At 34.9% G+C, this 13,330-nt stretch overlaps 1 protein-coding gene across 1 annotated transcript in view; it reads right to left on the minus strand.

The window, feature by feature from the left end:
- Window positions 1-13,330, minus strand: part of PTPRZ1 (protein tyrosine phosphatase receptor type Z1) — a 111,143-nt gene that overhangs the window by 79,902 nt on the left and 17,911 nt on the right. The window contains exon 2 of the mRNA XM_088141682.1: window positions 2,380-2,445. Within this exon, the coding sequence (XP_087997808.1) occupies window positions 2,380-2,445 (66 nt within the window). The remainder of the gene's footprint in view (window positions 1-2,379; window positions 2,446-13,330) is intronic.

The raw sequence follows: 13,330 nt of genomic DNA on the forward strand, positions 1-13,330 counted from the left end.
AAATCCAGTCCACTCTGCCTCCTCACTAGACTATTTTACTAAGGAAAGATTATGACCAGACATATGGTCATGATTAACATCTACAGAACATGAAACTACATTCTAGGCTGACTTTCTCTGTAACTCAGTTTCATACTTAATAGGAATTGTAGGAATTTCTTGGTAGATCAGGGTACCCAAGATAATGAAAGTTCAACTTGAGAAACTAGGGCTTTGCAGAGGATTTGAAAGTAGTACTTTCCAACTCATGGGAGTGTGATTGAGCATCTCTTTTTGAATTATTAAAGCAGCCACACCTTTTGCAAGATTTGTGTGGCTGCTCTGGAAGCTGTTCCCAGATGTTTCCACATGTCTCTGCAGGCACAACCACTTTATTCCATTCCATTACCCAGAGAGAAAGATAGTAAGGAGCAAGTGATGACAGCTCTGAAAAGATCAGTCTAATCAATTAGAAACACACTAGATAGTCTCAAAAGAGGGAGTGTAAATAAGTCACAGAGGAAAATCCCTACACTAACTATATCTATTATCCGTAGTGCAATGAAGCAATGCATACAAAAGTGGATCTTCCAACGTGAAGCACCTCTTTCAAATACTTTGCACAGCCCTATGAGGCCTATCCCACATGTATTGAAATTTGTTTTGATTTCAACCAATGGCAAAGAATCAAGACCACACTGTGAAGTCTCAAGTGCCTTCTAAAAGAAAATTCATTCTTTCTGCTTGGCCTGTCAGCAGTATGGGTCATTAGTTCCTAAGTGTAGGAATGAATGATGTCATCCTCCTTCCACTCCCAGATCACTGAAAATGCACCCCATACTCATGTTTTCATTTTAGCTTTGATTCAAAACTGCTGTTTTCTGACTTAAGCCCATCAAAGCAGATGGTCTTCAGCAATTCATTTCATTCTAGTAGCAGTCCCAACTGGCTATAGTGCCTGACATACCCCTTTCCATTCAGTGGTTGGTCACTGCTGTGGGCAGCCATTTTGTCCCAGGCTCATTCTCTGTGATTGGCAGCTGTTATTTTTTCATAATGTTGAGGTTGATCCAATAATGACCCATTATATCAATGAACTATCCTTAATTGTAGAAGCTCATGCTTCATTCAACTCATGTCTCCCAGTGGACTTTCCATGCTTCCATTGCTTTCCCATCCCTTGCCCACAGTACTGCAAAGCTTCCCTTCCCTTTCCTTTTTTTTCCAGAAAACCTCTTTAAGTTGCAGTGTAGTAGCATTACTACTTGCTTCTATGATGCTGAATTACTTCTTCCTTGCTACAAACTTTCCATGGAACTACAGAGAAATATAGGAATGAAAGAACAATCTGTTCCCTATTGCTCTGATTATTGTAGCATTAGCGTAATGATGGAACCGTAACAGAAAAAAAGAAAAAAGTCTGGATTAGTCTCCGAGGAGATAATTGAGTAGTGGTGGTGGTGGTGAAGGTATCTAAGAAAAGGCATGGGGACCAGTGGGAAGGAAATAACCTCTTGCAGTGGCTGTAGACCACGCAGAGCACCAGCCCACTGCTAATCCACTGAAATCCAATTGATATTTCTAAATTGGTTTAAGAAAATCTAGGAGCAGGATGGGAAATCAGGTTGCAGTGCAGAATTACCCTAAATATCCTGAAAGTACCAAGGTTTATATTAGGCACCACAGTGTACCTTTAAGGAAAAACATCTAGCCAAATGCAGTTCAAAAATTAATACATTTCTTTGCAATAACTCAGGTTAGGCATCTTTTTGATTGCCAACCGCACACTTTCAATATTATTAGCACCCAGGACACAATGGTTGGGGTGATTAGAAGGGTTTTTAATTCTTTTCTGGATTTGGATGGTGGGTGGGAAGTTTTTTGCTTCTCAAATTAAGACTATGCTCATTTCAGGAATTACACTTTTTTTGTTCTGTGCTTGAAATGGTACATCATGACATCAGTTATCAAAAACTTTAGTCAATGGCAGCTTTGGGAGCTGTAAGAAAGTTGTCCAGGGGCTGTATGCAATAGATGAATAAGTGATCAGCATAGGACCTTCTAATATTTTTAATTAGGCAGTAGCACGCTCCAATTTGACACTTCATTTCATGCAATGGAAATGGCACACAGTTCATTTTAATAACTGATCATACTACAGCCAACAGGTAAAATTTGCTTTATCCAGGAAAAAACAATTTGCTGACTTATAATAAGGAAGCACTGTGAAATGCAGGAGTATCCAAAATGTTAAGATGTTGCAATCAAAGCATTGCTTGTTTTTACGTGCTGCACGTAAAAAACAAGCAATGCTTCAATCGCACCACTGCAGCTGCCATCTTGATGTTTTTGACCACACCCTGTGGACACCCCAGGTGAAGTAGCAGATAATGTACTTACCAGAATAGGACCAGTCAATCTCTTCAAGAAATTTTCGCTGTTGTCTAAAGTAGCCAAAAATCAGTTCTAAAAATAAACCAACAACAATAAAAAAGTTAATATTAAATAGCAGGGAGAAATATTTTAAGTACTGTCAACTTCAGTGCATTTGCTCTGTATTTTACTGACCCAATGTAATTGCATGTGCCAGTGGCAGCACTTGGCTGACTTAGGGCTTGGAGGCTAAAATGTAATGGATGGAAGACTTCAAGGGGGTACCTCTACAGTCTCCATAGGCTGCACTGGGAAGTGGAAAAAACACCTTGGAGGAAGAAGGCCATGGCAAGTCATGTCTGTCTTGCGGCCAAGAAAAGTACATGCACACAACCATACATTCTCCAAGAGTCAATGTCACATTGAAATTTACTTTGACCTTAAAAATAACGAATGCATCCTATCCAATATGTACTTAAATTGTGCTATTCTATAACAAACCTTTAACTCAGTTCTTGTTTCTACTGTTCTAGTCTCTACTCCTTAAATCACTGCAGCTTTCAGATGTGTACTGGGAAATAACTTATTTTTCAAAAATGTAAGAAATGCAACAACCAATAGCAATTATTTATTAGTATCAGGGATGATTATTTGAAGCTCCATAATCCATGCCTGTGTCTTCATGCCCTTCCTCATCTCCTTCCTTTGTCCCATAATTCCACTGTAGGCTAGCCTTGGGGTGAAGATCCTGCTTTGCATTATAGCAAAGTTCTTGGTCTGGTTCAATTCCAGATAGTGAGCCAGAAAAATAACCCAGCGTGAGATTCTGTTTTCATGGTTGGTTAACTGAATGAAGTTATAATATGGAAACAATTTTTGTGAAGTAAACACTGCTAAGGTCAGAACATGAATTTTGGAGGTCTTTCACTTGTCTGAATATTGTTGAACAATTCTTAGAAATATTTAGCATGTTAATAATGTTTTAAATTTAATGTTATTAAATTTTAAAAGCATTATCATTGTCATTTCTTAAAAACCTTCTTAGTTGTAATAGTTGTATAGGTATATAATTATATTACTGTTGTATAAAATATTCTATACTTTAAAAAAAAAAAAGTCTAGCCTATTACATAAATAGAGGTATATAATGAGAAAAAGAGAAAGAAAAGTAAATGTATACTAAACTGCCTCAGGAAAAATGTAACAGAAAATCAAATGAAAGAATACCCAACCCAAATAAATGAAAATCACTCTTAATCCCCAAAAGACTAAACAACAGTAAAAGCTCACCACCACCTCCAACCCCTGCACTTAAGTTGTATCTAATTCTAAACATTATTGAGAACAGACCATTAAAAGAAAGGGATAAAAGGTAAAATATATCTGACTTTTCAAATGATGTAATTTTATTCAGTGTCATCATTATGATTCAATTTTTGAACAAGGATCAAACTCAGGGCATGTTGAACATATTGCGTCTCCTTCAGCACAAAGCTAGACCAAAATCTGAGAGCTGACCAAATTTGTTAAGCCTATTTTTAGTGTCTGTGACACAAATATTCTCCCATGAGTACATAATCACCTTTTTTTGCAACAGTGCAAGTTTCATATATTGACGATTCAAGTTTTTTGGAAAATAGTTTAACAAAACATTAACATCTTTAACCTTTAACAGCCTTCAAAGAACCTGATTCACCATAGTGATAATATAAGGAATTACAGGTGGACACATCCATGATATATGTACCAAAGTTTCTTCAAATGTATTACATTTTTGAGGGGTCCAATAGACTTTTAACAATTTTTTTTTAATGAAGTAAATCAGTTTAATTTTATAACTGACACATCTAACATTCCTTAAAATGTGAAGTTTAGGTAATATATCCTCCATTCAAAATGTATTGTATATTGTCCACATTTATTTTAACTTTTGGCAATAATAAATCATTTACTTTCAATAAAGGTCTTATCCAACAGACTCAATGCCTCTGGAGCATCAGAGGATACAAGGGCACTTGGGACAAATACTAGTTTAACTCTATTTATTTCCATTCAATCTTTCTAGATAAATCATATTCCTTCTATAAAATCTGAAAAGGTGTAAAGATATCATCACAATTGTTTTTTTCCAATAATTTTTATTAAGGTTTTTCAAAAGAACACTAAAAGATAATACAAAGTAATAAAAGAAAAGAAAAGAAAAAAAGGGGGGGAATGCAAAAATCCCCCCTTTTAAGAAAGTGACTTCTCACTCTCATCACAAGTACTGTATAAACTATTTCATAATCTCTTCATCCCTCTTAATTAACAAATATAAAACTCTTCATTTCGTAACCCATCTCTTAGAAATAAAGAAATCAAATAAGTAACATCTTCTCCTTATCCAATTGTCAGCAAAAAATCCAGAGTTCTAAAATATTAAAATTAATTAACAAATATAAAACTCAGCTCTCCATGACTTGACTCTTAGCTGTAAGCAAAGCCCCATTTAAAAGTCCTAAAATGGTCCCAATATCCTAGTATAAACAAACCAAACCTAAAGTTTAACATAACAAGGAGACCATTCCTCCTTTAAAAAACAAACAGCAAACTCCAATATACAACCCATTCCAAATGCCAACAATTCTAGAGATAACCAAAATAGCAACATATCCCATTTAAATAAACATTCCATATCTGAACTCTAAACTATTCACAAATATAAAATCCCAGCATCCTAATACAAAAAAGACTAAAATTTAACCTAACAGAAAGAGCTAGTTTCTCCTTTAAAAAAAAAAAATTCACACAATTAGATACTAAGCATTTAGACACTTAACAGAATACAGAAAATAGCTATAAAGTAAAAAAATTAAACACCAAATGTCAAATCCAGTATACCACATTTTTCCAGTCAAAATATCAGTAAATCCAAAAAGAACCACCCAGAATAACAACATATCCCATTTTAACCCTGGTCAAATAAGCCAACTTTATGTTCCTTTTTTTTATACAAAACAGTCTTTCTCGGTAATCCATTCCAGTAGTTATTGGTCCTTATTATGAATTTCTTCCATACAGTCTCTTTTGTAAATACAACAAAACAGAATTATTCCCATTACTCTCTGGGATTGTCTTTTTTATTTCCTTCTTAATTATTCTGCAACACTAAGTTGAAACTTGATTTGAACAGAATTCTAATAATTCTAGAGGTAGATAGCTGCAGTATTTTCTGGTATATCTGTAACTATGATTGGCAAGTGAGGAAAAATAATGCTGCTAAATGCCTGTCAAATATAATTCTATTGCAAAAGGTTGAGTCATTCATCTAATTAATTCATATCTCCAGGATAAGATTTTTTAAAAAAACAAACAAAAGAGCAAGTAATATTATATCCACTGATAGTTTATGAAGTATGTGCAAAGTGTCTAATATTCCTGCATGAATGCAATAACAGAAGAGGTATAAACCGAACTGTCATTAAACATACTGTGCCTGCTGGAGAACAGCAGAAATATGATAAATAAGACTGAGTATTTAGTGATATTAAGAGTGTCTACCATCACTTTCTTTTCTTGGATTCCTTCCAGCATTTTCTTTATCTGTAGCTTTTATTAATTATTAAGCACCCTTTAAAGTATTAATTGCAAAACTACATGAAATTTGCGCGTTAGAAATTCTAGCTTAAAACTTCCATAAAGATTTTAACGAAAAAGAAAATGACAGTTCAATAAACCAGAAGTGTATATTCTGTGTGCACACACACACACACACACACACACATCTATATTTATCATCAGTTAATAAGTGTCAAATGCTGCTAATTCCAACATTTAAAATACAACATATTTCTTCCTAATATCTTTGTCATCTTAAATAAATCAAAACTGATGAACAAAACAGTACTATACTGACAAATATAGTACTGAATATATTACACAGCTAAAGAAGACAAACATGTTTACTATGTGAGAAAAGAATTTTATAAATTTAACAGTTCTGGATAGCATTGTTATTGTGTTATTTCTTAGTCCAATACTTTGGCAGAATTAGCTTTCTGAAAGGTATGAAGAAAAGCTTGGTTTTGATATGATTTTAAAACTTAGATTATTTATGCTGAATCAGACCAAAGGTTTGTCTATTGTATTTTGTTTTGAGACTACGCAACACAATGTTTACAAGAGGCCCACAAATAGTGCCTCCTGTTTGTGTTCCCTAGCAACTAGTATTGAGGAGCATGAAGTCTCTGATATTAATAATATAATAACTAACCACTGAGAGCTTTGTTCTTCATGAAATATGTACTTGTCTATTCCAATGCATTCCAGAAGATATTCAAATTGCTGTCAAGTTAAACTCATAGCTACACATTGTATCACATTATACAATGTGATAAATATGAGCGTATGTATTTTAGTCAATGGATTTATAAAATTACCCTTCAGTTTAAACTAGGACAAGCTGAACCCTCAAAGAGGAAATATAAGAATTCACAATGAAATCACAGCAACCAATAATATTAAGCAGGATAAGAAGAACACTGAAATCAAGCTTGACAACATATTTGAAGAATTGGAAAGCCATGCTGAAAATAGGTTAAGTAGCCAGTCCAACTTCTTTCCACAAGAAATTCTATATATGATACTCAGTAACAAGGTAAATGTATGTCCAGCATCACCTACATTCACACTGGGAAGGAACCCTGATGGAGAACATGACATGAAACAGGATTTAACTATCTATAAAAAGGAAATCGGCAACACTGAAGTGTGTCCAGAAATGGAGTGGCAGACAATGTAACTCCCTCATCATTTCATTAAGAAGATGCATTTGGCATTTTAGCCCAGTTTAGTGTTTTAGTTTCCATTCTTAGAAGTACTTAAAAAGAGCTTCATATACAATTCATCACAGAAGTCTCTTTTAGAAGATATTATGGCATGAATAATTTTGGCCCGGCTATTTATATCTGGGCAACACTAATAAAGAATAGACAGTCCAAACATTTATGGAAATTCACAATGTTTTCATTTATACAGCAATCATTATTTAAGACTCAAAGCCAGATTGAGCTAAAGTTCATCTCTTTTGTACCAAACAAAACCTTATTCCAATCTATAATAAAAGAAGAGCTCTCTCTCTCTCTTTCTCTCCCTCCCTCCCTCCTTGGAAGTGGTAATTATTTCCACTATTTCCAATGTTTAAGCATAAATTTTACAGCTTATGTAGCCAAACCAGCAGCACTCATGTATAAAAGGGAAGATATTCGGTATCTGAACCTTTGCTTCAGTATATTGCTTCAGTATATTCAGTATCTGAAGCTTTGCAAAAATAGAACATTCATTGAGAGAAGGCTAAAAAGTGAAGAAAGACTATATAGCTATAGAATGCTGACTGATTATTGCAGCATGGGAAACTGAAGTGTGTGGATGGCTGGAAGGAATACTGAGAAGGGAACCCCTCATTTCCTTGCATTACTGCATATCAGCAATCCCTCCTCTGAATGCCAGTCTGCATGAAGTTAAACCTAGCTACAGGATTCTGAGAAGTACAAAGCTTTGTCATTACATTTAGGATAATCCTTCCTTCCTTCCTTCCTTCCTTCCTTCCTTCCTTCCTTCCTTCCTTCCTTCCTTCCTTCCTTCCTTCCTTCCTTCCTTCCTTCCTTCCTTCCTTCCTTCCAACTGGAACACCCTTCTTCTCTGTAGAGATGACCCTCTTTTCTGGTCTTTTGAAACCTCTTCATTACTGAGCTGCTTCAGAGCCCCTTCCCTGATTTAATTTGATGTTGACATCTTTTTTATTTTATGTCCTTTGTATTGCTGTAATGCTGTACTGTTTTTTATTTTTTGTATTGGACATATTTTATATTGTACTTTTTGCATGGTGGTGTTCTTTGTTTTGGTGACTACAACTACATCATATTCTAAGTCCCAGAAATGGTGATGGAAAATAAACATTGCCCAGTACTGAATTTATTTTGCAGGTCTATTACAGCTACTGTGCTCATGAAGGTTAATATGTGCAAGATTAAAACCAAATTACATTTTATTGTTTACAGAGTTAAACAATAAAATCCAGAATTTGGGATAAACCTTTATGAATCTAAATAATATCCTACCATAAAATACATGGATCTATCCAATGTCTTAATACATTCAGAAGGATGTCATTAAAAAGATTTCTCTGGAATATATGCCGCCATAAAGAAAACAATATATAGAATTAGAGACCTATTTAATATACACTCAAAAGTCAAATAATCACTTCCAGGTACAATTGTTGAAATAATCCTTACAGACATATACTGCACTATGTATTTCTGCATTAACTATCCAACTTTTAACAAAATAGGAGTCTTTTAAATTATTTGTGTTTTAGTATCATGCAGCATGGAACGTCTAATTCTGGCCATTGAGGCAAACATGTAACAGAATTAATGACTCTTACGGAGGTGTCATTTTATATTCATTGGATTAACTCTTTTAAACAAAAAGCTGCATGGTGACCACACACATATTGTAAGTCGCCCAGAGTCCCCTATTGTGGGTGAGATGGGTGGCGGAGAAATCTAATAAAATAAATAAATAAATAAATAAATAAATAAATAAATAAATAAATGTACATAGAGATATTGTATTAGCTAACTATAGAGAGAAAGGTAATGCTATATGATCTCTCATTATTGTACCGCATTGGAGAAAAATGATTGCATAAGGAAAGGTTCAATATTAAAAATATGTAATATAAAGAGCCAGTTTGGTCTAGTGGTTAAGGCCCTAGGCAAGAAGCCAGGAGACTGTGAGTTCTAGTCCTACCGTAGGCATGAAGGCCAGCTGGGTAACACTGTGTCAGTCACACTCTCTCAGCTCAACTCACCTCACAGGGTTGTTGTTGTGCGGAAGAGGAAGGAGTATTAGGTACGTTCACCATCTTGAGTTATTTATAAAAATAATAAAGGTGGGAATACACACACACACAATATGCAGTCTGGAAGCATTCAGCCAATGCAGATTATGAACAGTTTCATTTATGCATCACCCAAAATCCTGTGAGTGGGTGGTATAAAAATAACTGTAAATAAATAAAATACAGCTTTCCTTATAGAAGTCCCATTTAAATAGTGCAAATGTATATATCTATGGCTATGCATATTAGGGCTGTGCATATTTCAACCTTTTCAGGCTTCAGGGAGAACAGATGCTGCTGCTTTAAGCAACCCTCTCATTAGACTTAATCTTACTGTTGAAGTGTCAGCACTGTTTTGTTAGGCTGACATAGAAGCCTAGAAATTTTGGGCAACTTCAATGAATAACAGAGAGATGCTGTGCTCATGCAAGATCCAAAGCAGATGTGAATCTTCCTTGAACTGTGCACAGAGTTGTAAATATAATTACTAAATTACAGGATCTCATCCATTCCATAAGAAAGTGGAAGACTCTTCCACTGTTAAAATGAATCTTGTCTAAATAGGAAATCATAACAAATAGATACATCTATAATGTCTCAAGTATAATTTTTTAAAGTCAAGATTAAACCACACACGATGAGCTGACTTAATATTTAAGTTTTTTATACTTTTCAGTGTTTTTTTAATGCAATGAAACTGTTCCTGTATGATTGGAATTGTTACATCTGCTCTTGACTTAACAAAGGTTAGAAAAACAGCTTGTGACAGAAAGTAATAATTAACTTCAAACCTTAAAAAATTTCCAGCCTTGGGCTCAAAGGCAGATATGTCAACTCCATAATTAGGTTTATATGATCTAAAAGTTTATTCCAGATGAAAAGGGAATGCTTTTAATACATGCCATGAGCTTTGTTAAAGTAGTTGTCAGGCAAAATGATTCTTAGATTGCTTTTGTTAAGAATTAATTAAGGGACCAGATTTATGATAACAGAAATAGTTGGCACAATTTCTGCACTTAGAAGCCGTTCTCTAACTGAATATGTTTGCATATCAAACCAAACTGACAAACTGTTTGAGGAAGATTATAGAAGTAATTCTCTATTTAAAATGTATGAGGAAGAAAATCTAATATAACTCTGTGCAAAAATGTTGAAAGTCATTTCAGGCTGTTGGGAGTTGGTACTTATCTTCTGATGTCTTTTTCTCCTAGTTTCATTCATGTAATAGCATACTGAGTTTGAATCCTGTGCTGCTTATCCTGGGCAGACTCAAGGGTATATGGCACTCTTAGGCCACAGTGACTGATGGTGCCACTTCTTGCTGATGCAAAGTTTTACATTTTTACAATGCAGTGATTCAAAAGGAAGGGCAGCGTTGGTACCCCCTCAGCTCTGGCACCCTAGGCCAGCACTTACTTGTCTGTCCCTTGTCCCCATCCTTTCCCCACGCAGGTTGTATGTGTGCACAGAAAATGGAGCCCTCCACTTTGTTGTCCCCTTCTAACTTGATAGTTTTGCACTATCTGTACATTTCTGTACTTAAAAAGTCTCTCTGCATACAGTAACTACGATTCCTTCTAAAAAAAAAATAGAATTGGCCTCTATCCTTCTCCACAAATTTTAGACATTCACCTAGGGCAGACTAAAAAAAATAAAATAAAATAAAATAAAATAAATAGGGAGACAGAATGAACCCATAAATCTCTGCAATGTACTTTCCTACCACTGCCTTTGAAGACCACTTGAAAAATATAGTTGGTTCAAAATGCAGTGGCCTGAATATTGGTTAGTGCCAGTTGCTATGATCATATTACACCTAACTTTCAAGCTGTGCGTTGATTACCAATAGGGTAATTGGTGCAATTCAAAGGACTAGTTTTGACTTACATGCATTGGCTGCTAGTAGTATTATATGAAATGAGAGGGGTTGAACGAGGCAACACTGAATGAGGCAACATTGCCTATACTCTGAAACTGCCTCATTTAGAAGCCCGGCTGGCCCCTTTGTGATAACCTTCTGGGAGATAGCAAAGACCCTCCTCCTCCGGAGTGATGACTGTACACTACTTGGAACTGGGTTTCATTAGCCAGTTTATTTAATAGTAGGTCTTGTATCTATTTTTTTATTTTATTTTTGTATGAAATTGTATTATTTACTATGTTATTGACTGTGGACATTTATTGTGTTGTCATGTTCTTGTAAGCTGATTTGATGGAATATAAGAAATAATAACAACAATAACAATAAGAGAATTTGAATCTGAGGCTTTCCAGTTGTAATGCAATGCTGGATCTTACACCACATTATATGCACATGATTTACAGCCACAGTCCATATTTATTTATTAAATGTGCATGTCGCCGAATTTTCTAAACTCACAGTAGCTTACAATGACAAAAGAAAACACAATAAAAGTTCCATAATAAGATAAAAACACAATGCTCAACAATAACCTAACTGTATAAAAATGGATATTTAAATATCTAGATAATTATAGATAAAATCTATATTTAGAAAATAATATAGATAAATATCTATAGAGTTTTGAAAAGTTCCTATCTTATATCTACCAAATCAAGGTGGCAAAACACAGAGAACCACTAGAATGATAGCAAAGGGTTATATTTTTCTGTCTCCTTGCAGCTTTCTAGTGGTCATCCAGATGCCAGCAGCCCTAATCTGGTAGCCCTATCTTAACTCTGTGTCACATGTTCCTCCCAGACATAGACTGGCTGATTTTCATCAACCTTTCATGATTCACATCTTTCATGAGTACTGAAAACATTATTGCCCAATCTCTGCCTCCTTTTCTTTTTTTCATTTTAGTTATATCTGTCCCTTCCTTGGGTAAGCACTGCCCATGAAATTTTATTTCTGAATATTCTTTTTAACTCAAAGGTAATCTGTATTGAAAACTCACATGGAGGTAAAGTGGATGCACTGCCAAAGTTGTCTCAAGGCTTCAGTTAATATTAATTAGAAGCAGCAAAGAAACTTTTGGATTGATGTAGAGGATGTAGACACACATTATTATAGCTTGCACATTTCTGGAAAATGCTTATAACAGTTAAATTTCTCATCTCTCTTTCCCTCCTTTCATTATGAGAAAATATGTAGTGGTCAATTTTAACTTTAAAAAAAATGATTTTTCCCATTTATTTGAAAAGTGTTACTTATTTAGTGTGCAATTATTGCATTTTGAATATGGATTTACATAAATAAAATACAAGAAATCCAAGCCTTTTCTGAAACCAAAGTTCTTATAATATCATGTTATTTTGGGGACAGATACAGGCTTAGGTAAAATCATTATCTAATCTAATTGCATACTGATAATATAGAAAGAAGATTGAGAATATATGGCTGTGTTAGAACTACATGTTGCTTGGACCAACTCATTGCAAATTCTATAAGCTATACTTCTAACACACCAATTAGGTCTCAAATTAAAGGAAACAAACTATAGATTACTAACAGAGAGAGATCTGACTTTCATGGCACTTCCCAGGCTCCCTAGCCCTAATCCTAACCCAGCCTTGCTTTTAATGTGAACATACTTTAATTAATAAATAATAACAAACAACAAATGAAAACGCTTCAGCACAAAGCTTCACTTTGTCATGATCTGAATTTACAGCAGTGTCTTTGTGTGCTATATAGGCTTGAACAGGCATTCTTAAAAATGAAAGGGGATTGATAGTTGGCCAGTTTGTTTGGACCTGTGTCCACCTGCATTGAAAAAAGGAGAAAGGTAAATTAGGATAGTAAGGATCATATTCACCAAGGGCCATTAGTGAGCATTTTCACCTGTTTAATTTCTAATAGATTCAAGACTAACTAACCACGTATCCTGGTTGTCATTTTGTGAACAGAAAGGCCCCCTGTGGATGCCATTTTGTGACAGCACCCACTGTATTCCATTGGTTTGGAACAATATACCAATGTAGAGCAAGAGTGGAAAACCCGTGGCACATGGGCCATATATACCCCGAGCACCCTTTTTATGGTTCCCACAGTGGATAAAAGCATCATGTTAAATTCCCTTTAATCCGCCTTCTCCCTATGGGGTGGGGGAGTTAAAGGACAGAATC

Source organism: Python bivittatus, unplaced genomic scaffold (genome assembly GCF_059951505.1).
Source record: "Python bivittatus isolate LINGU-HERP-01145 unplaced genomic scaffold, Pbiv_v1 ctg000330_np1212, whole genome shotgun sequence".
Lineage (NCBI taxonomy): Eukaryota > Metazoa > Chordata > Lepidosauria > Squamata > Pythonidae > Python > Python bivittatus.